The 24,844-nt window shown below is 41.4% G+C and overlaps 1 protein-coding gene across 1 annotated transcript in view; it reads right to left on the minus strand.

Annotated features, from left to right (window-relative positions):
* VWF (von Willebrand factor) overlaps positions 1 to 24,844 on the minus strand; it is a 127,139-nt gene that overhangs the window by 95,510 nt on the left and 6,785 nt on the right. The window contains exons 6-9 of the mRNA XM_005532685.3: positions 18,413 to 18,537; positions 5,773 to 5,989; positions 3,599 to 3,721; positions 990 to 1,101 (exon numbers count right to left, since the gene is read on the minus strand). Coding sequence (XP_005532742.2) covers positions 990 to 1,101; positions 3,599 to 3,721; positions 5,773 to 5,989; positions 18,413 to 18,537 — 577 coding nt within the window. The remainder of the gene's footprint in view (positions 1 to 989; positions 1,102 to 3,598; positions 3,722 to 5,772; positions 5,990 to 18,412; positions 18,538 to 24,844) is intronic.

Consider the following 24,844-nt stretch of genomic DNA (forward strand, 5'->3'; position numbering starts at 1 on the left):
TTATCCCAGCCCTTGAAAACCATTTGTGGGGAGGAAGATTATTGAGGATATTAAATGCAGAGTCACTGGAATGACATTCTCCACAGCAGCATCAAGTTTGAATAACAGGAAGCAATAACAAAACACAAGCAATAAAAAACCCAGCCTGTCAGGCTACACTAATCTCCCAAGAGCACCAAAGTAGAACAATGTGGCCAAGCTCAAAGATGCAGAGGACTCCAGGAAAAAAGACAAAATGCTAATGTCATGGTTATGATTTGCAGTCTGGGACATGTGGTGCAGGTAATGAAAAGCTTCTGATTAACAGGGATGATGCACAGACCACCTCTCTTCTGCACATCATGGTCTTCACTGAGTCCTCCTTCTGTGCTTTAATTGGAAGCCTCTGAGGAAAGAGCTGTCTGAACTCTTTGCACAAATATGTCCACACTAAACACAAAACCATATCAGGAATATGTGACTAATCCCTCTTCCTTTCTTTGAAGCGCTGGTTTTCCCCTCCAGTCTGGTACTCAGGAGTAGCATTCCAAAGAAAAATCATGAGCCATGCTAGGAAGACTCATTAGCCCTGTGACAAGTTCCAAGGATGTGCCTTAGGCTAACTCCTCTTGGAAAGAAATGGGGTTTAGAGGTTAAATACATGTAGGAAATCAAAACAAAAAACACCACTGCTGACACTACCCAGACATAGGAACCTGCTGGTCTGTCTTATCCACAGGAAACAGGTAGTTCTCTGCTCTTTGAAGGAGTGTGACCTTCATGTTGTTCTATCAGATCAAATATCCCTTTAAAAACAGAGCTGATTTTGCCTTTGTGAACAGCTCACTTCTTGGAAGGGGCTGGAAATTCCAATAAGAGAGCAAGTCCTTTGCCAGTGAAAGGAAATCTTTTAAAGGCAGAGAGATTTCTAGAGAGATATTGCAAAAGAGTCACAGACTAGTGTACAGTACTTATCTACAGCAACAACACCGGAGCAGTACAGAGTTTACCATGAGTTGCAGTCCTGGGAGATGGTGAAGCCAGAAGGATAATGTTTTCCAGAGTAGATGCAGGAGCAGTCAGAGCTTTCAATGCAGAGTTCACCATCAAGGAGCAGCCCCTCTGGATAGGTCAGGTAGCATCACACACCCATGTCACACACACAGGGACAGAAACATAAATACAATTAGATTTTCTTGCTCTTCATATGCTTTGCCAAGTCTTCATATGCATTATTATCCATACTTAGTCACAGACTGCAATAAAAAGGAATGAGGCTTGCCAAAAAGCCTCACAGGGGCAGGTGTCTGCTTTCCTTCTGGTGCTGCCTCTCCCTCGGACATGCTGAACAAAGCATTCCTGGTGCTCCCAGAAAAGCTCTTTGCTTAGCACATCCTCAGGTCCAGAACACATGTTGGGGCACAGAGCAATCAAACACAGGGAGCACAATCAAAGAGCTGGTCTGGGACCTGACTGTTGGAAAAACCATGAACTTCACTGGCTGCAGTAAAGGGTGTCCACACAGGCCTTGTATTTGTCATAAGAGAACCAAAGATGAGGCAAAGTGGGGAATGAAGAAACAAATTTGGACACCATGTAAGTCTAGCGGAGAGAGACTGAGAGAAAGAAGCCACTTCTGAACTTCTGCAGAAGCAAAAAACAAAAGGTCCGATTTCCCAACTTGGGTACAGCCGCTGAGCCTTTTACACAACTATATTTACCTGTTCTGTAGAAAGAGTTTTTATCCTCCAAATATAAAGATACACAAAAGAGTTACAAGACTTCTAAGGTAGAAACTTGTCCTTGCTTCTATTGCTAGTTTTTAGTGTTTTCTATTCAATCTCTATATTGAGAGATAGCTGATATTCCTCCCATTTTCAAAAGAGCTGCTGTAGCAAAACATTTTTTTTCCTGGACACCCCTCTTCCTTCTCTTTGAGGGACTCCTTCCACTTGCCTGCAGAGATTCTGGCTCTTTTCCCTGGCAGCAGCAGTCATCACTGACAGCAAGACCCAGGTAAGTCTCCTTTCTCCTATTTTTCCCATAGAGCTGCATGGAAAGATCTTAGCTGATGAGAAAATCCTTCCAGTGAGAGAGAATCACAACAAAATCTGAGTATTTAAGAGTGCTGTGGTTCTCCAGACAGCAAAAGAAAAGAGAATGCCTGCCTTTTTTCCTGGCAAAAGTAATTCCATTTACAACAATTAATGTAACCATGAGAGGCATTTAATGGAGATGGGGAAGGGAAAAAAAATAATAAAATAAAATAAAACGTTTGTCAAACATCCTTCGGTCATTCAGATCCTGTTTGCTCTTGGGGAACTGGAGAGAAGCTAAGTGAAGGTAGAATCCTCATCAAAAATCCCTCTAGTCATCTGTCAGATCCTCTTGGTTTTCTATCAAACTCAAATCCAGGTTCTTCCCTTCTGGCTGTGCAACTAATAGCAGTAAAAGTTTTGAACTGCTGACTGTTATTCTCAAACCCTTTACCCTTTCTGTGGAGCTCCTGCTTCTCAGCTCCTCAGCTCCTCTCTCCTTAGACCTCTCCCGTGCTGGACAGACCAATGTATCTACCAAAGGAAAGATACAGCAAGAGCTCTTGTGCAGCCAGAGGATTTATCTCCTTCAACTCCCTCCAACACTTCCAGGACTGCACGAATACACTAGCATGATCCTTTACAACCAAATAATCTCCAGAGTCTGGTTACGTCACCTGTCACCCTTCACGTGCACCTTCACAAGTTCTGCCACACCTTTGAACCTCCAAAGAGGAAGAGACTGGCAGCTGAATGGGAAACTACCACTTAATGCAGTGACTTCTCAAACAAGGCTGACATTGTCATTATTGCCTTGTTTTGGAAAGCAAATCTCTGCATACCTCCATCGCACTTGGCATCTTGTACAAGGGGACACTAAACATCTCTGTGCGTTCACAAAGCCCAGACAGGGTGAAATACAGATATCCTATTCAAAACAAAGCATCCAGTGAACAAAATCAAACAAACAAACAAAAAAAAACCAACTAGAAATGGAAGCATGTAAAGCTTTGGAGCCAGGAATCAAGCTCTCCTCCTTCCTGCAGTTGTTTTAAGTACAACAGACAGAAAGGGAAGATTGGCATGGCTGGGCTGTTCCCTATAATCCAATCAAACCTCCTGTATAGAAGATTCAATAATAAATTAAATTATTCACCTAAATAAAGATGACTCTTGAAACTGCAGTGCAAGCTCTACATGTACTGGTTTTCTGCAAGAAGTTCCTTCAGTGTATTCTCTGCTATTTCTTCCCCTAACTGTATTTGCCTCAAACCCAAGTAATTCAGGAGTACAACAAGGGCAAGCAGACCCTCACCAAGAAATAAAGGCAACCCTGGAATATTAGTTGGTACTGATTTTCACAGAAACATTTACTTTTTTAGCTAGCTCTGAAAAATGGCCCTTTCATGAAGTGAGCATACAGGCACTACAGAAACTGGATTATTCTAGGGCATGGTCCTAGAAAAAATAAGTGTTTCTGATTTCAAGAAAATTTAAGGGAAGACACAGCTTTCCTTATTCTAATAAAATAGATAGCCTGACTGCCAAATGTTTCTCTGTAAATAACCCAGTAAATAAATTACCAGGGCAGCTGCAGCCATCAACACATTGTCTATGACACACTTCATTGATATTCAGGCTCTGGCAGGTTTTGGCGCATGGGGATACACACTCCTTATATTCCATGCCAACTGGACATCTTGGCCCTGAAACAATTAAAAGAAATTAGAAATGCAAATTCCTCAATAACTCTTAAACCAACAAATCCCTTTATTATCAAAGGCTGTACCACAGAGATAGAAAAGGTCATGTCAGCTTCTGAATGATTCTTTTTAGAAGCAGAACATTTTAGAAATATTTTATTTTCAGTTTGCTGCAATATCATCTGTCAGGTAGCATAGTAAATACTCATAGGTTAAAGCCAATTTGTTCTCTTATAAATTGAGTCTTAATAACTAAACCCAAATGCATTAAGAATAATCAAACCTGGGGAGAAGTTTTGCAATAATATCTAAGCAATTTGGACAGACATGGTGGTTTTGTACCTTTAAGCCATGCACTTACTCCACTCATTTGTGAAATTAACTTGTTTGATGTTTCCAGGGAGAACCAGGAGACAGTTAAAACTCTGAAATCCCATCCTCCTTCTTCCAGAGAACCACCAGCTCAGGATAACACCCATGCTGTGGTATCTCCACTGCTGCCATTATCTAGGCCAGGCCATTATGCAAACACACTCTACTACAGCCATTCCTTCTCTTCAATGCAAATACACACACCATGTCCTACAAGACTGCGGGGGCATGGAGTGGGAAGAAAAGGTTAGAGCCTGCCCTTTCAAAGCAAATCCTCTGCTGAAGAGGTGGGAGGGTAACGAAGGAGTGATCTTGCCCTGGGTGCCCTGAGCTCAGGCACCAACTCACACTTGCACAGTGTGCCCAGCACTAGAGCCCTTCCCACACAGCAGAGCATTCCATACCTCCATCATCATCATCCCCTGAGAAAGCACCATAGGACAGACAAAGGGTGATGGAAAACAAAGCTCCTGCTGTGGCAGCAGGACACTTCCCTTTTTCCTGACTCAGGAGAAAAAAACAGTGGCTCATGAATTCAAGGGTTAGAAATGAGCTCTAAAGCTCCTAGGATCACAGAAAGGCTAATTTCACTTGTGGCTTTTAATCAGACATACAAAGAGCCCCAGCAAAAAATGGGTTCTCTGGCTCACACCCTGAGCAAGGACTTGAGCTTTAATAGATCCCTTTTATATCCCAATGGAAAGATAATAAATTACTGCTAGAACTCAGACTGTACAATCCCTAGAACAAGTGGCTGTCAGCATCTTGCTGACCTAGCCACAGTCTGAAGGCAGTTTTCTTCAGTGACTATTATTCAGCAGAATATCTTTACCAGAGAACCAAGTGACCAAGTGTTGTCAGTACAAATCAGACAGTTTTACCCCATTAAATCAATTTACACAAACATGCCAAGGAAATTGTCCTTTCTCGTAACTAAAAAAAAAAAAATCACCACTAACATGGTATTAGTGGATTTTTTAAATTTATTTTTAAAAGCTCTGTATTAAACCATGGTTCTCCAGGGGAGGTATCAGCAGTAGGTGAAACATGACTTTTTCTCTGTAAACATAATCCACCTCAGTCAGCCTATTGCACTTCCTTGTTGCAAAACCTCAGCATAGATGCAATCAGGACCTCTGAACTCAGCAAAATAGGGCTAATAAAGGCAGCAGTTCAAATGCAATCGGGATCTCTAACCTAGACAAAAACTGGCTTAGAAAAGGCAACATCTCAATTTCAAGGCAATTGATTCAAGGAAATAAAGGGTGAAACTATTGTCTTTATGCAAAAATGTTAGAGAGCATTTCACTAAGATGCTGACTTAAAAATACAGGCTGGAAAATGTCATACATCTGAACCATATGTGAAATAACACCTAAACATCCTAGTCTATACCTTTGTGTATCAAATAAGCTTTCGCTACCTGTGTACACTGTAGGGGGACATGTAACAGCTCAGGATCTTCTTTATAGACGATTCAAACAATACTGGCTTGGGGACAAAAACTTCTAGAAAAAGGTGGGTGATGGAGAGTTGAGGGGGAGAGCGAGCAAAAGCACTTCCTATAAATGAACCAACCTCCTAAAAAACCACCAGCTGCTTTTAGCTGCAGGACATAAATCTGCGAGACAGGAATGATCTTATTGAGGATGAGCAGCCTAGGAATAAATCTGACAGCTTACTGCATGAGCTCTCCTCAGGCCACCCCTCCAAGATGACTCCTTCGTGAGCGCAGTTCCTCGTGTACTCCAGGAAGGCGGGGCAGTGACAGTCCACACCTTGGGGACACGCACAGATGTCCCTCTCACAGAGGCTGATGTATGGCTCAGGATCCACTCGATGGTGGCACCGGGAGAAGGTCAGAGATGTGCTCAGCAGCTGGCAGATTTCCAGGGTGCCCTGCACGAGAAGTGAGGGGCAAAGGGACAGAGAGAGCAAAGAGGACAAAATTACTTCCTATAATCTCAGCAAGATGAGAGAAAACACAACTGTTCCAAACACACCATCACCACTGTTGTTCAACAACATCACACCTCTTATTTAACACCACCAAGCAGTTGATAATAGTCAAGATCTAATAGTGAGCTCTACCCATTCATTTACCCCATCCATGGCTACATTAATGTACTGATTATTATAGAATGGAGTATCACATAAGGGATGTTTCACATAGAAACATGTCAGTCAGCCAGTCAGCAAAAGTATGGAGGCATTCTACCTCCTTTTGCTTCCCAGAAAAGAACTGGATGGTGTCTGGATTCCCAGGAAGACGCACGCAGCAACAGAGGGGAACCGAGGTACATAGGAAGAAAAACAACCATACAATCTTTCGGATAACAAGCAACCAGAGCAGGTGTCAGAGGGAAAGATTGAGTTTGATTAAAATCCCAGGAATGAAATTTGTTTTCCACTTCTGGCCACACATTCCTGTTGCTTCTGTTGGCTTGTCCAAAGCACAACAGGTCAATTTAGCTGCAATAAATAGGAGAACAATAGCCCAGGGAAGAAAAGCAATTTGTTCTGCTCTTCTTTTGATTTAAATCCTTGTGGTGACAGCCAGTGTGAGGGGAGGACAGCACAGGGAGATGGGAGGAGGGTATGAAAACCTGTTCTTTCAGACAGCAGAAACCTAAAAGGAAACTTAACTATATGTGAAACAAAACCTAAGGAAAACTTAGTATACAATTAAGTTCTCTGGGGGAGGCTCCCAAATAAACTCTTTTGTGTACATTATGTCACAGTTCAATGAGTCTGAGGTGCTCAATGCAACTTTCTGAAAGGATTACACTGAGTTTAGGTAAGGGAAAAAAACAATTTTCTGATATAACCCCAGCAAACAAAGAGTTGAAAACTAACTTTCTTCTATTTATTTGTCAGGGTTTTATGTAAGCAAATGTAAACATGGTGTATTTCGCAGGTGTTATACTCAGTGGTTAGAGGGGGGCATATTCTTCAGAGTGGTTCACAGTTAAAATTCATTACTTCTAAAAACTTCACATATACCTGAGGTGACAGTACATACAAGCTGCTGTGTAAAAAAAAATAAAATCAAATTAAAAAGTACCTTGTTTTCTCATCTTCTGGGAGCTGAAAAATAGAGAGCAAAAAAACCCCGCAGGAAAAAATCAAAATGTCTTCTCTGAATGGTAGCTGTGGTGCCTGTATAGGAAAACTGCTGAGTAGAAAATACCTTTTTATTTTGGCTATAGGGTATTTTGTTCAGGTGATCAGCTCAAGCTAGTACATGTCTGAGCCAAGACAGAATTTCTTGCTTATGAAAACGAACCAACCAGAAATGTCTAGTCCATTGGGAATGTATTCCAAGTTTACCAAAGGGCTCAGGGAAAAACCACATGTGCAAAGAGGTTTTGAGCTTTCTGAAAAAGGACTCAGGGAACTTAAAACAGTGCTAACTGAGAGCTGGACATGGTGAAAGTCAGAAATTCAGCTCCAGCCTGGGATAATTCTGATGCTCAGACAGCACCCACCATGCTGAATCAGATGGGAAAAGAAAAAAAAGACTAGATGGGGGGGAGCAGGAGCTACATAAATGGTGGGTGGTGCTGCTCTAAGACGCACAGAAGTACAAGAAAGCTGCAAAGTGCCTTAAAGGTGGAAGCAACAACAACAGCAGCCAAGAAAGCTATTAAAGCAGTGTTTGGAGATGAAACTGATAAAACCAAAAGTGAGCTCAGAGTCATTCACAGGATGAGCAGTACAGCAACTCCTGGATCAAAGCCTTGATCCAGATAGTACCAAGTGCAGCAGAAAACCAGTATATACAACAATCCCATTTGGGGGCTGAGCTAATGAAGTTTCTTAAGGCAACAGCCCAGTAATACAACTCAAACAGCAAAACTCAGACTGTATATTCAACTAAAAGGAACATTTTAGATGGGAAAGTGACTTAAAAAATAAAGGAGATTACACACCAAAAAAAAAATTAACTCGTTTTTCTTTTCCTCTAGTTCTTTGGTCTTGGATTTGCTCACTGATGGCATAGCTAAAGGCTGAGCTCCAGCTGATTATCTAGAAACCAAGTGATATATGTAGAAAAGCAATGAACTATGTAAATGTTTTCTTGCCATTCAAATTTCATCAGATTTTCCAGTGATTTTATGAAAGAAATTATAGCTGAAATCTTCCTATCTTGCAGACATATCTCAACTATCATGACATATCTCAACTAGCTGAAATACGGGTAAATCCAAATAGATACAAACAAAAAAAAAAAATTCACCATGAGGGTATGGTCAAAGAGAGGGTATAGAACCACCACCCTTGGAGATATTCAAAATGTGAGTGGACAAGGACCTGAGCAGCCTGACCTAGGATGACTCTGTTGGAAGCAGGGAACTGGACTCCCATTCCAACTTTAACCATTCTGCAATTTATTTTTATTTTTACTCCTTCCTTTCTTTAAAACTCACTGGTCAGGCTGGATTAAGAGAGGTCCTTATTCTTTAGTTTTGAGGACAGTGGTGAGTCTTAGATATTGGCAGCCTCAGCCACTGCTGTAACATTCCTCTTGGAAGCTGCTCCACACAAAGAAACACTTAAACCCAACAGACTGGAGAGTGAAGCCTCAGGCTGAAACAGTGCTTAGAGTAAAGGTGGTTGCAAGATTAAAATTAGCAGGACTGACTGCAGTATCTGAAATGCAGGTGAAGGTCATGAAATTTCTCCCTTCCCTTCTGTACAAGTCCTATTTTAATTGTTTCTTTAAATACGTTGGCAGGGTCCTGGCACTGGCAATCCTCAGCAATCACAAAACTTACTGACCTTCTTTCTGTCCCAGGCCCACCACACAGAGCTGGAGGTGGAATTTTGTACATTCTTCCCATTTCTGTGGCATTTCCTTCTGCTGCTGTATGAACTGCATTTGTCTACAGCTTAACAATTACCATTAAAGAGAGAGAGCCTAAAAAATAACAGAAGAAATCAGACACCCTCTCATTCCCTTGAATTCAAACCCTATGGTGTGCAGATACACATATGGTTTCTCCAGAACAGTCAGGAAGTGTATATTTTGGTGGCATAACTGGCCCCAAATATATCGTTTTTCAGAAAATATATTTAATGGAGAAAGATTTAGCATCCCATCTCCCCAAATTAAAAGCATCCAAACCCAGTATGTTTAATACACCAAACACTGGCTGTATGTTTGAGAAGGCTAAATAACAACTGAAATAAATCACTTCCCTTGAATGCTGATTAATCTGATGAAGAAAAATGAGATTTTAAATATAGTGGGCCTCATTGTCACCCATGTAATGTATTATTATATTGTATAGAATAATTTGGGTTGGAAGGGACATTAAAGAGCCTCTAATATAATCCCCTCCCATGGGCAGGAACACCTTCCACTAGACCAGGTTGCTCCAAGCCCCAGCTAACCTGGCCTTGAACACTTCCAGGGACAGGGCTGTTTCTCATCAACTGCAGTAAGAGCTGAATTTCAGCAAAAGCAGAAATTAGCTGAACTTCAATAATTTTCACATCTAATATACTATAGATATAATTTCCTAATAAGAGAAGAAAAAAGGAAACAATACAGTGACCTCTGGCTTCCACACACCATTTCTATTAGAGGTGAAATCTAGGAAATAAAAGTAATATGTAAGAACACAGTAATCAATTGCAATGCTTCAAACCATTACATATTTTTGTTTTCAAGGCTGCCTTGTTGCTATAGTTTTCCAGATCACCCATTTATGCCTTCAGATCCATGTTACCCATGCTGTTGGTCATCTTAGAGCCTGTTAAATTGCAGCACTTTTTTGAACAGACTAAACCAGTGAAAAAAATGGAACAGACAATGCAGCAAGGCTCCTTTTTGGTAACTAAACATCAGCTACAGATGGCAGGGCATGGTAGGAAGGCTTTCTGCCCCCCTCCAGCACTGCCCTGTTTGGAATGTTCCCTGGATCCCAAGGCAAGGCAGGTAATCACACTGTGTGTGTGTCCTAGAGGTGGAGGGTGGGGAAAGGCCCTGACAACACTGGGGTAAGAGTGTGAGCTGGTTCAGCACTTTTCAGCTAACACAGAGCCATTAAACAAGATTAAAAATTTAAAAAACTAATTATTCAGCATTTTTTAGTATTTGAAGAAAAAGGAGCATCAGGGCTTTCTGATTCCACTGCATAGAATCATATAATGGTTAGGGATGGAAGGGACCTTAAAGATCATCTCATTCCAACCCCCCTGCCATGGGCAAGGACACTTTCCACTAGCCCAGGTTGTTCAGAGTCTCATTCAGCTTGGCCTTGAACAATTCCGGAGATGGGCCAGCCACAGCTGCTCTGGGCAACCTGTGCCAGGGCCTCACCAACCTCACAGCAAAGAATTTCTTCTTAATATCCAGTCTAAACGTGCTCTGTGTCAGTGTGAAGCCATTTCCCCTCATTCTGTCACTACAATTCCTGCTGAAAGAAGCCAGAAGCCATCTCTCCAAGGATGCTGTTGGCCAGAGAAGGGGCAGACAGAGAGGGTAAAGAAAACTGCAGACCTACCCAGTGTGGGGGCACTGGGATGGGAGGAGTGCCTTGAAGCAGAGCTGTTGTTTCCCTCACCTAACAGCTGACTGCCTGGCAGGGAAGGAGGCTGGGAGACCAAGATGATTTACATTCCTGAAGCTGAGGCAAGTAAACAAAGCACACTAGTAAAAAGCCCTACATTCTTCAGGAGGCACTTGTTTGGCCAGACTTCTATTAATAGTGCTGTGTTTATTCTTGCACAGTGAATAAATTAAGGCAATGTTAAATGCTGTGAGCTTATGAACTCACATGAGAGAGAATATAATTTCATTCAGTTTATGGGAAAGAAAACTTTATCCACAAAGCACCAATATTTAACAGCAACTGTATAAAACACAATTTAGTTGTACTCCCATCAGACTGGATTTGATCCTGCATGCCACTCCCCAGTCTCAGCTGCTATGTTGACACTTTCTAAACATTAAACTCGCCTGAAAAGATAAAATTCCAGGGACTACAACCAGTCACAAGAACTACCCCTTCTGTAGAGGGGTAACCAGGTTAATAGGATGGTATGGGTTGGAAGGGACTTTAAAGATCACATAGCTACGCCCTGCTGCCATGGGCAGGGACACCTTCCACTAGCCCAGGTTGCTAACAGCCCCATCCAACCTGGCCTTGGACACTGCCAGGGATGGGGCAGCCACAGCTTCTCTGGGCAACCTGTGCCAGGGCCTCACCACCCTCACAGGGAAGAATTTCTTCCTGATATCCAATCTAACCCTGTTCTGTGTCACTGTGAAGCCATTGCCCCTTGTCCTGTCACTCCAGGCCCTTGTCAAGAGTCTCTCTCCTTCTTTCCTGTGGGTTCCCTTCAGGCACTGCAAGGTAACAGTGAGGTCACCCCCAAAGCCTTCTCTTCTCCAGCAATCAATCCCAATTCTCTCAGCCTTTCCTCCCAGCAGAGCTGCTCCATCCCTCTGATCACCATGGTGGCCTCCTCTGGACTGGCTCCAGCAGCTCCATGTCCTGTTGAACAGCCCTGTCCCTAAAAAAGCCCCAGCCAGGTTGGAACCCTTCATTCTTCTGTGCTTGGCACCACACATCTTTACTCAAGTCAGTCTGCCCCAGCCAAGACAGAAATAGCCCACACACACCACCTCTGCCCAAGCAAGAAACATCAGCTGGAGATTTCCAACCTGAAATCACTGCTATAATTCCTCAGCCAGTTTTGCAGGTAGTGAGGCTGAAGTGCTGAGGGGCATGAGCAGCCTTCACTGAATTTCACAACACATCTGAAGCATCCTCATCCAAAAGCTTAATGGAAGTACAAAGAGCCAGAACTTGGCAACTTGTCCAACTCTTAGTTAGCCTTTTCCAGGTAGCTAGCAAACCAGCACTCAAGGTAGCTGGAGAGCAGATATATTCCAGAAGTGTTACTACTCTTGAGAAACTATTTGAGTCTTGTTTAGCAAATACCTGTCTACAGGACTCGAATAGTGAGAAACTAACAACTGCATTTCAGCCTCAGTTACTCTGGTATAAATCTAAACCTGGCACCCAGGAAACCATTCTGATTTACAACAGAGCACATGCAATCAGCTGTAACCCTGCAAGGGATGAAGGCTCAATTTACCATGACAGTCATAACCTGTCAATACCACATGCTTCAGTAAATATTCAAAGCTACTTTCTTCCCCAAGCTGGTGACCATCTGCCTGCATCCACACCCTAAGGGAAACAAGAAACTTGTTTGTACTTATAAAAGACACGAAAAAGGTTGATGCAGCAAAGGAGGTCACAGAGTTGGCCAAGGCAAACAGTTCTGTGTTTCTTCAATAAATCAGCACTACTATCTGCACACATAGCTGAAGGAACATCCTCCTACAAAGGGAAATAGCCTGGTGACACAGAGCTTTTGGAACACCAACAGAAAACATCTCCTCTGTCAAAAACAGCCTGGCTGGAGCATCACCCTCCTCTGCTGACTCCCAAGTATATAAACTGCAACATATTCACAAATATATTTTGGGGAGGCAGTGCCCAAAGAGGCTTCAGAGCTGATGCTTCCCTGCTGGCACAATCAGAAAGACAATAAACTACCTCATTATACAGGAATCACTGAAACACGTCTTTCTCGAGTAACATAATTTCTTCTGCAGTAACTCACACTTCAGCCTCAAAAAAGCTGTTGTTTTCTATGTTTATCTGTTTAATGGTTGGGGTGGGGGGAAGGGGAAGGTGGTTAGATGTGGGAAACAGAACTGACACTGAAGGGTTTGATTTACAGATGTGTGTGTACATGACCTTTCAGTTTATTGGCTGAAAGACAGACACAGTGTGACAAAATTAGGCAAAGGTGATAGGTCATTAAGTAGAAATAAGTTTTGTGTTAGCAGTCTATTGGACCAAAATGTTATATATTGCTGTGTGAGGAAGAAACCCGTGACTAGAGCTATGGCTAATTTGTTGCTTCTCTCAAAATCTCACACCTTTGAGACTGATATCTTATCTGGCTTATTTGAGCAACAAATCACCTTAAATAGCACATTGGTCCCATCCCTTGTTATTTTCATCTCGACAATGTGGTGCCTCCATGAGGTCAATCTCTGGGAATCAGAAGTCAAGAATGCCCCAGTGGACACTATCCTGAGAACAAAGCTTTAGTCTGAAAGGAAGACTTCGATGCACACCAAAGAAAGGCAGTAAAGAAGCCTATGCAATCTCTTGCTGGACGAGGGCAGAAGGAGTGTTCATTTTCATCATCTGACAAGGAGAAGTCAGGTGAGGACTGGGGAACTTAGGATGAGACACAAAATTTCAAAGCAAAAGAGGGATGCTTACTATAAATTAAAGAACTTGATAAGAATCAATTATACTACATTAACCAAGCAATAGTTAAGAGACTTTCTCATTTGGATGCAGTGGAATTTGCTTGATATGGACCTTGAGTCTGCCTTTAAAAAGTTTCTCTGGAATGCTGTAGGAATTCGGCTACCTTCGCTGCTTTTTCTGTGCTTTTTGTTAATTAAGATCATTAATGAGCAATCTACACAGGCTGTGAATTCTGTAATTCTACCTGCCTCACAGCAGCAGCCATCTTTACCTCCCAGTATTGAGTGAGCACTCCTGGCTACACCACCTTTAGAGAGACGAGGGGAGAGTTAAAGAAAAGAAAATAAGGAGATATGCAATGCTTTTAAATTGACTGTGGACATACGGGGGCAAGATAATAACTCTGCCTTTGAAGAAGAGCCAGATTTAGATTGGTTTCCACCTGACCCATGGGGTCATGGGGGACCACTGGAGCATGAGCAGAGAACAAAGGCATCCCCATGGCAGAGCCGCTGCAGAAGAAGCTCCAAGGCCAAGCTGGACAAATATCAGCAATTACAGAAACAGTTGGGCAGAGCCATGGTAGCTCAGGCAGCTTCAAAGGGAGACAAAATAGCCAAAAAATCACTAACTATATGGCATCAAGCTCAAAATTCATTACTGTAATTAAAGGTTGATAAAGAAGCTGCAATGGCTGCCACTGGTACCACCTGGTCCATAGAGGCTCTTCACTTAACATCATCTGTTTTTGTAAAATCATGTCCTTTTCCATCTGTCTGCAAACAACGAGAGAAAAGACTATAAAGAGAGAAAGAACTGCATTTGTTAAAATTAATTTTGTGGGGTTTTTTTTCTCTCCGTTTTTCCCCTCTGCAAGAGTATGTGGGGGATGTTGAAGAATACGCTTGAACCTCCTAGAGGTAACAGCAGCAGAGCGGGGTGTTCAGCCCCCCCACGGCCTCTCCAAGAAGTGCCAGGATAGTACCTAGCTTGTTAAAAAGTCTTGGTTCATTGTTTTCTTGGAAAGCTTTTATACACCCTTTTAGAGTTAATTCTGTGTTTTTAAGTAATTATGAGTTCTTGTGGTTTTACAGTTTTACTGGAGAAATTACTACGACCCCTCAGAAAATTCAAAAAACCCCTCTTTAGAAATGTTTACAGTAAATATTAACAGAATTTAAAAGTTACCTTGCAATAATTAGTTTTAAAATCTAATGTCAAAATATCGAGTGATTTACAGCTACTGACAAAACGACTTTTCAATTAATGTTATCTACAGAAAATATTCATGGTTTAAAAAATAATTAGCTAGGAAAACTTCACTGTACAAGAAGACAAGTTAACTATATATTACTCGTTTGCTTGGTTTTTCCTCTATTTCAATAAGGTAATTTCATTGTGAATCTTTTTGTTATAAAAACACATGTGATAGCATATATACCTATTTGGACGTTGGATTTTAATTAAAAATTGGACTTGATGTTTCAGCAAAGTGCTACAAAAGCTGAATGGCAACTAGCCAAACCCTGCATTGTATTTTTTTTTCTCTAGTAGAACTGCATTTTAAAAGTTCTAATAAACTTAAGACTATACCAGGAAAATTCCTACTACAAGCAAGTATTTTCAATAACATCTGCAGTTATTATGAGTTATTCTCAAGGCCAAATTACATAAAATCATAATGTATTTGTCACATCCCTATAATCCCTATATAAATCCTCGTTGCTGCCGCATTATGTTTAAAAGTTATATACCAAACTTTCAGTTGCCTTTTTTGTAAAAATAGAGTCAGAATGAGTTACATTTTTATTTGACACAAATTAAGTGTTGATAGAATTAAGCAAAGTTAAGTTCCACTATGTTTAGGTCTGAGTAATTTTTAAGATTTTTTTCTGTCAAATTTCAAGTTTAGGTGTTTAATCTAAATTTTCTCAAGTTTTGTTAAAGGATGCTTATTTAAACTGTGGAGTATAGTTGTTAACTTTTAGAGAAAAGACAATTACAACTGAGACATCTGTGATGAAGCACTGATAAAACACCTGCTTTGGATGGAAGAAGACATGGTCTGTTACATTCTTCATTCAATTGAAGGTTCTATTATTTGTAACAATCTCTGCTGGTTTTGTCTCCTATAAATAACTCAGAAAAGTGAGTGATGGTTTAGTATTGTGACAGTTATTAATTGTGAGCTGTTTTAGTGTTTTTCTTTGTTTCACCTTACTGTCATAGATACATGAAGATTTAGAAAAGTGTTATCTCAACTTCCTAAGATGGTTGTCTCTGATATATTGATTACATGATGTGAATTCACTAATTTTTACAGGTATTATTCATAAGGTATTATTACTGTATTTATAGCTGGCTTTTCATATGCTTCACAGATTTTGTGTAATTACCTTTAAGACACATGTCATTTGAGATATTTTCTAACTGCTGATGCATCTCCTTAAACAAGTTATACAGCTGTTTCTGTACAGTTTTTTTTTGTTCTTTAACTCTTTCCCTTATTTAAGAAGGCTTGCTACTGTTTGATCCAGTGTAGCTTTATTGTTTTTTAGTGCTTCCAGAATTCCAGAAAAATGTATCATTGCTGAAAGCCAGTTACCCCGAGAGGAACTTCAGATTAAAGCAACTGCTAGATAGTTCTATTGATCTATCGCCTAAAACTTCTAATAGTTTGCTTTACAGAAATGCACTTCAACAGTTTGCTGAGCTTTAACCATCTCATAACTGCTATTATTAAGAGCCTTGTTTTAAAAATGAGTTAAGAGACATCTTTCCAGTTTAAAGCTTAGGCCCTGGCCAGGCCTTGACTTTATCTGGATGGAATGTTTGCCAACAATTCAGATGTCTTCTGCATCAAATCAATATTTGAGTCACTTTTGACTTGGCAATTTGATCCTATTAATACGACAGCTGGATCAATTTTGAAGTGGTCTTAGAGGATCATTTCCAGAGGTGGTTATCCAGTCCTTCACTGATTTGAGGTTTATCAGCTGTTTGCAGACTCTGAGATGCTGGTACAATGTTTTAGTGGGTAATAGTAATTTAATCTCACATGTATATTATCTAATTAATTTCTAACACTGTAAGTTTTCATTCATTATGTGTACAATTTGTTTTGATATTCATGTGCATGATAAAAGAAGTACATCTCACTTTTAAAAGCAAAAGGAATTGATGCCCTAAGAACATTCAATTAATGTAGTATGTGCATTAGAAATTTAGACCACAATTCATTTTGAATAATGAAATATTTACACCAAAAATTTAGAAAATAACATAAAATCTGAATTCACAATCAAGTGTACCACAGCTAAGCCTAAATGATTCATTAACTTAGAGATATACCTATGTTTTATAACAGGTTCAAAAAAGTTCATCTGACCATGACCATCTGACTGCCTCCAAAAACATGAGACCCAATGAACAGAGAAGTCACCATACAACATTTGTAGTCAAAATAAGAACAGAAGTAGGACAGCTAAGATGAAGTTATGTCTGAAAACTACAAAGACTGTTTGCCAACAGAAGTTTTATGTTATCATTATAATGTTGCATTTCTACTAATTTCTTCAGTTATTCCCTGTTTCAGGATTTGAAAGAATATTCAGTGATGTTAAGGATCAACACTTTCAGCTGATAGACTTTCGCCTGCTAAAAGAGCACATCTGGAGTCTCAACTATTTGGACCTTAAAACAATAATCATTTTTTCATTTCCCTGGAGGACATTGGACATTATTTTTGTGCCATTTGCTAAACTGTGAACCTTGGGTTTTATATCAATGTAAAGGATGTAAAAAACAAGGAGTACTGTAAAGCTCTTTTGGCAAAAGCGTGGTATTAGCCCTTGCCTTCCTATTCTTGAAGAAGAATATAAGAAAGAATTTGCAAAAGAATCAGAAGATGTCCAAATTTTTTTTAAAAATTGGATGTGCACAGAATAACTTTGTATCTTATCCTTGGTTAGTCCATGAACAAGACTGGGAAGAAACAAAAAAAAAAAAAAAGGAATATGCTGAAAAATTTGCTTGAAAATTAAAAATTTGAGAAAAGAACTTCCTGGCAAAAGATAACCTTAGAGAAATATGGAGTCCAATCAAATGTTAAATTTGAATTTTGCTTTGTTAGCCTTTAGTAGTGTAGCTTTACCAGTTAGCCAGCCTAGAACCCGTGTTTGGGTGACTTTAGCTCATGTTTCAACTTTAGCTACCTTATGCTTACCCACTACCACTCCAGTAAGTACATGGGAATGGTAGACTCTTTATCTTCCTAAAGCATCCACTGAACAGGAATTAGAATCCTTGGTTCTGTAAAGGTAATTTTTTAGTGCAGAGAGAGAAAGGGGAGATGTGGGAAACAGAAAAATGGAAACTCCAACTGACACTGAAGGGTTTGATTTACAGATGTGTGTGTGTATGTGATCTATCAGTTTATTGGCTGAAAGACAGACACAGTGTGACAAAATTAGGCAAAGGTGATAGGTTATTAAGTAGAAACAAGTTTCATGTTAACTGTTTATTGGACCAACATTTTATATATTGCTGTGTGAGGAAGAAACCCATGACTACCTTGAGCTATGGCTGATTTGTTGCTTCTCTCAAAATCTCACACCTTTGAAACTGATACCTTATCTGGCTTATTTGAGCAACAAATCATCTAAAATAGCACAGTAGTCCCATCCCACATTATTTTCAGATAGACAGACAGATAGACAGACAGATAGGCAGATTTCAGGTTTAGGCTGGACCTGAAAAGGTTCTTCCCCCAGAGGGTGGTCAGGCACTGAACAGGCTCCCGGGTAATAGTTATGACCCCAAGGCTGCCAGTGCTTTCAGGCACAAGGTGGGATTTTGAGGCTGTCCTGTGCAGGGCCAGGAGTTGGACTCAGTGATCTTTGTGGGTTCCTTCCAAATCACAATATTCTGAGATTTCTGTTGCCAAAGGGCAAGCATGTTGCCTTTCAGGTAGAGAAGGACTGAAACCAGAACAACATCTTGCAGCACCAACCTTCTCTGCCATATCAGATGAAATGTTGCAGGTGTTGCTCGGAGTCTGTACTCTCTTGCAGTGCTTGTTTTCACTGTGCAAAGCCCAGGAGTTGGCAAAATCGTAACTGTTCTCCACCAGGGTCCCTGGGAATGAAGAATAAGAGAAGCAATATCACTTTTGGAGGGGTTTTAGTGACAAGTGCATTATTGGCTGCTATTAAGGTGATAGTCTGCCAAAAGCTCTCTTTAAAAATATAAACTGTTGTATCAAATGGATTTTTATTCCAAACAGATTGTAGGAAAGCCACTATCAGTGATGGATTTACTTTTATGCTGAGGACATATCTAAGCTCAAGGACAGACTAAAGCCTGCAGAAGGCAGCTCCCACCTCCCTCACACCTACATGAACATGGTAGGAGTTGCTGCTGGTCAACTACAATCTGCAGAAGCCAAATCATGCCTGCACATCTTCTTACCACTTAAAAGTTGTCAATAAAACACAAAACATATTAGAGAGGCAAACAAACCCAGCTGCTTTCCCTAACTGAAGAAAGCATTAGCACTCTTGATCCTGGCTAGCCTTGATTTTTCTCCTATCCAAAACTAAATCTTGTGTGCAAAGCTTAACATGCACTGTGATGGTTTGGGCCCATCCTCTTCCTGGGTATGGTGTCCTGAAACACACTCCTCTGTCCCAGGACAAGCAGCTCCTGGCCCAGGCTTAGCAAGATTTGCATCCATTTTGCATAAAAGCAAAGCTGAACGAGTTTGTATGGCTGCAACTCCCTGGGAGATGCAAACCACCTCTCTGCTGCTCTTGCTCCATCCTTCTGAGAAGGGGGATCCTCAAAGAGAGGGAATGCTCCCTCCACCCGCTTTTGCCACCCATGGTCTTGCTGGTTCCAGGACTATCTCTGCTTGTGGGTACCTGCTAGTAAACAATTTTGTGACCCTCATTAGCCTTTTAAAACCCCGTTGTGGTACCTGTGAGAATATCAATTGCGAATGTTAATGCATTTCCAACACCTTATGCAGAAGATGTATTGAGATACAAGCCTGATTGTATCTGAAAACCAAAAAAATTCTTCCCAAATATACCTATAGAATATTTAATAATGTATACAGGTATAAAGATTCCATTGAACTCCCTATTTAGTACAAACACAAGAAATATACAGACCACTAAAACTCTTCCTAAACTATGGGGTAATCATGAAAACTGCACTGAGAATGCTACGGCAGAGGTATTAAGACCTGTAGAATTTTTTGTAAACTAGTGTGGTGGTTTTAGCTCTAGCTAGAATCACCAAGGTACTTACTCATTTCTTGCTGTGAGATATAGATTAGGAGAAAGGCAAAACAGGCTTAAAACTTAAAAGGAATAAAGAAGATTTATTAACAGAACTACAAGAATAAGAAACCAGAATAAAACCTCCGGAAACCTTTTCTTCCCCCACCCTTTTTCCTTTCCCAGCTCACACTGTAGAGACAAAACCTGGGATGTTAAAGCAGTACCAACTATACAATAATCTTTTCATCAGTCTCTGTGGGAGAGGAGTTTTCCCTTGTCATTCCATGGAGAGTTCTTCGCAAAAAACAGTTTTCTCATGGGTTTTCATTCCCATGATTGGCATCCACCTGGAAAAAACTCTGCCATCATGCCCTCCTCCCATTTTCACACCACCCTGAGGTGTGTTCATGGGCCATGAACTCAAGGGGTATTATTTTAAGGATGAGTTATTGAAAGGCAAAGGTTCTCTTCATCTGTCTCTGTGACCATCTCTGGGAACAGAGGTTTTCTCCTTTCCTCCCTGGGGGCCAAGGGTCTTCATCAGCTCTCACTTCTCTCTCTGTTCCACCATCTCATGGAATCACAACTACTCCGCCATTTGCTTAGCTCATCAATGGATACCTTTGCTCAGATTCACTGTTTGAATAGTTCATTCCTGCTAATACTCTTCATTAATTAAAGGAGTTTTTCAGAACATTATTGTCCATTTCCATGGCCTTAGCAAAATAATATTTCAGCTCACTAAAGCATCTCCTTATTCTCCTTCCATACGAGGCTTGACTTCTTCCCTCTTACTGACCTAGATGTTTCATGTTGTCTCACTTTCCTTTCTCTGTAGAGGGAATTAAATCTGCAGGTCTCATCTGGGTAGTGAAAGGGTTAAAATCTGGCCCAAGCCACTGCAGGTATTCATGGTGTTGGATTTCAGGTCGGTAGCGCTGGAAAGCAGTGGACAGCTTTCCGGTGAGAGGGTATCAGCAAGATGTCAGCAGCTCTGGCCCGGCCCCAGCCTAGGGCCAGAGGCCCCCCTGGGAAAGGCTTCAGCCACCCTGCTGGAATAGGACCCGGAGGGTTTAACAGGAGGGGCTGCAGCAGAGCCCGGCCCTGGCCTGGAGCCGGGGGAAGTTCTGCAGGCTCCATCCCCCGCCCGGGAGCCACAGCAGGCCGAGCCCAGGCTCTGCTGGGCCGCACAGCCCACGGGGGAGCGGGCCAGGCCACACCAGAGCTCTGCTACCTTTCAAGGCCAGAAACAAAGAGAGACAGAAGCTCCCGGGGTTAGGTTTAAAAGGTGGTATTCACAAAGGTGATCTCACTTTTCAGTGGCCCCAAATGCTGTCAATTCTCAGAAATGGCCAGCTATTGGTCAGGTCTCAAGCAGAGAACAAAATCCCAGCAGCCTCTCTCAGAGGAGTCACTTCTGTGGATATTTCCCACTTTTTTTCCTAGATGCCAAACTATCACAACTAGAAATTAGGGGCTTTTAAAGGTAGCATGTATTAGGCCCACAGCAGATATCAAATGAGGAAGACTCCCAAGGAAAAGGGATAAAAGACACAAAATTTTCATCTATGCAGCCAGGACTTGGCACAAGAAAAGAAATGCAGCAACAAGAAGAACACAACCCTTTAGCTTACCACATATTATAAAAATTAAAACATCAATGCAGGCCAGCCTGGGGAGAAGCGAGGTGCCAAATTCCCTTTTTTTGTAGTAAAGCAGCCTTTCCCTAGCAGGAGTTGGGCTCTCCTCTGAAACAGTGTTTCTCCAGCCCTGTATGTACATCCATGCCAGGATTCCTGCTGGGAGCTGCTCCCAGGGGCTCATTCAACCACAGGCTAAGATTTGAAGGTTGGGACAACTGATGGCAACTAAAATACTTTTTAGGTCACTTTTTTTTCATTTCTCTTCTTCCATTAATTTTTTTTTCTTGTGTGGTGCTTTTAAATTTATATTTCTAACGTGATTCTTTTATGCAACATTTGCATTATGCGATTTTAATTCTTTGTTTGCTGTATTTTATGACACACTTCAAGTAAGTGAAGGGTCTGGAGAGACAGTCATGTGAAGAACAGCTGAGGGAGCTAGGCAGGCTCAGCCTGTAAAAAAGGAGGCTTAGGGGGGCCCTTCTGGGTCTCTACAATTCCCTATAGAGGAGGGGGCAGACAGGTGGGAGTCAGGTTCTTCCCTTGCTCTTAGGGAACAAGGGACAGGATGAGAAGAAATGGCCTCAGGCTGCACCAGGGGGAGGTTCAGGTTGGACATCAGGAAGAATTTCTTCTTGGAGAGGATTGAAAAGCATTGGAACAGGCTGCTGAACAGGGTAGTGGAGTCACCACCCCTGTAAGTGCTCAAGGAATGACCAGACGTGGCACTCAGTGCTCTGGTTTAGTTGACAAAGCAGTGATCTCTCAAAAGTTGGGCTCAATGATCCTGGATGTCTTTTCCAACATAAATACTTCACCTATTTGATGAGGCTTCAGAAGGAAAAATGGGGAGAGAGAACTATCCCTATCACATCTGTCTGCTCTGGGTGGAGGGAGGAGCAGCTGCCAACACCCCTCTGCCTTTCCCAACTGACACCTCCATTTCCTTCTGCAGTGGAAGGGACAACAAATCAGCCTAAAAAGTAATCTAGGGTTTAAGTGGGGAGGTGATGCTGTCAACATAAACTGACACTGCAATCCCACCACACAGCAAGACTGCCCTCATCTCTTCCACAGCAGATTTGTTTTGCCTTCTGTCCCTTCTGTGGCCACCTCTTTTTCCTGGAAGCACACAAAATTCTGCAGAAACAAATTCCTCATCAGAGCCCTACACCCAGAAACCCTACATGCAGCCTGGATGGGACTTTGGCTAAAACACTGGTTTCGCTTAAGACTTGCAGGAAACGCATTGAAAATAGAAGTTGTTACAAAATGTAATGAAAACAAAGGATGTGGACACAAGTGCTTGAAGAAGTGGTGCCTGGTATAGACCACAGTATAGATCTCAGCAGATAAACGCTGCTAAAAGGCCAAGACCCCCAGGCAGCCAGCTGGGGTGGAATCTCCTTTTTGGATGCAAGATGGGTTCAAGAGGCAGATCTTAAAGGACAACACAAATCCCACCTGCTCCTAACTTCCTAGAAACATTAGGACATCCGTGACCTTGCAGAGGTCTTTGAGGAGAGAACTGCTCCCCCACCACCTGAGTAGCAGGCAGGGTCTCCAGGGGAATCCTGCTAGACTATGCCTTTGTGATCTAATTGCTGCCCTCACATCTGTCTCCCTTCAGAAGGATTTTCAGATAGGTGATGGCCAGTCTTCACAGTAAAATCCTTGTTCACTATGAGCCTCCAACCACCAGTTCCTTCTGAAATCTGAAACTGGCACCAGCTTGTTTAATTTGATACTGATGGTCAGGCAAGCAATCATCAGAAAAAAACAGCTCATGCTCCAGGCACCAAGTGGGAAGCAGAAACCTTGACCTCCCTTCCTGGACCTCCTGCAGATTTTCCATATGGCCACAGACCCATCAGATAACTCTCCCAGACTCTATTAACTCATCTATAAAATAAATTCAAGAATTTGGTCAAGACACTACAGTCCTGTAGGTCTTAATTGGCAAATAGAATCTCAGTTGGTAAATAACCAACTTTCACATGTTGGTTATTTATCAAGCAATGGGGGGGGGGGGGGGGTGCTTTGTTTGTTGTTTTGTGGGCTTTTTCTACACAATTTTACATGGTTTCCATTCCAGACAAGCAAATCTATTGGTAAGGCTGCCCAAAACTTGATTCATAGTTTGTGCATCAAATTAGTGATATGAAATAACAAAGTCACAGGCTATAAAAATCTTTCCTGCCCTCTTCAACTCAATGAATTTAAAATCAGTAATATTGAACAGGAGAGGGAAAAAAAAGCCATCTCCAAAATACTACAGCCCAGTGATGCAGCCACACACCTCATAACAGAAATGTCTAACTTCAATCCCAAACCCCGAATAAAGTCTTGGGGTTAGGAATGCAGCTTTCTGGCATCTCAGATGAATGCCCTAAAACAAGTCATCTTTGCCTGTACCATTTATAATTCTCTTGGGAATCTATTCCCCTTACTTCCAATTGAAATTCAAGAAAATGGGATTACTGACTCAGCCTAAACAAAAGCATTCAACTTGCCTAAAAATCAAATTACTGATATCCTTTAAAATGCCAAGAAATTTGCATTTCAGAATGACCTAAACTTTTGTTTACTTTCTTAGGCAAAAAAATACTTATTATTTGCAGTACTACCACTGTGAGTTTAGAATGTACTTTAAAATCTTCTGGTGCCAGGTACCACACGCTGAGAAGTCACATATTCAGTCATATACACCTACACTACTTCTGAAATTAAATCTTTACCTGAAATATCAGATTTTTTCCTTGCAGATACTACCTGCTTCTATGCGTTTAACCTTTATTGACTTCAATATATTCATCATGTATTCTGTATTTCAGGAGCTTAAAGAATGTTGCTTGCAGCTGGAGCAGGGTTTATCCAAAATTCTCCATGGATATTGTTTTATCATAAACAACTTTGTAATTTGGATACCAGATTCCCAGAAACCTGTTTCCTCCCAGGGCCAAGAAAAACATAATGGGATGCTGGATTAATTTGGGCTGGGATTTTTTTATTTTCCCTTACACTATGCTAAGTGTGTGCGGCATGCATAACAAAATGATGGAGTGACATCCCTGTGTTGGATTTGAATGATCTGTTTAGCACAGACTTCAAGGATGACCTTTGACTTCAAAGCACCCATCACAGCAATACCAGAAATGGCTGGATGTGACACTTCCTGCCCCAGTTTAGTTGACAAAGTGGTGTTTGGCCAAAGGTTGGACTTGATCTTGGAGGTTTTTCCAGCCTTAATAATTCTATGCTAAGAGTATTAGGCACAGACTAAGGCTGCAGGTACATGGATAAACTCTGGCAACTTTGTGCTGCAGACTTGCTCACTGGGGAGGAATTTCCTCACCATTTCTGCAGGGCAAGAGCCCTCCCTGAGACTACTCACATGCTGCAGGGTGAAGGGGATTCAACAACTTACTCCTGTGTGCACACCCTGAAGAGCTTCCAGGATCAAATTCCCTGTGCTGTGTCAGATTTCCTCTGTCATGCTATGTAAGTCATCTCTTC

The sequence above is a fragment of the Pseudopodoces humilis genome, chromosome 5 (assembly GCF_049639895.1).
Source record: "Pseudopodoces humilis isolate 2021_Gansu_Grassland_sample_001 chromosome 5, ASM4963989v1, whole genome shotgun sequence".
In the NCBI taxonomy this organism is placed as follows: Eukaryota; Metazoa; Chordata; class Aves; order Passeriformes; family Paridae; genus Pseudopodoces; species Pseudopodoces humilis.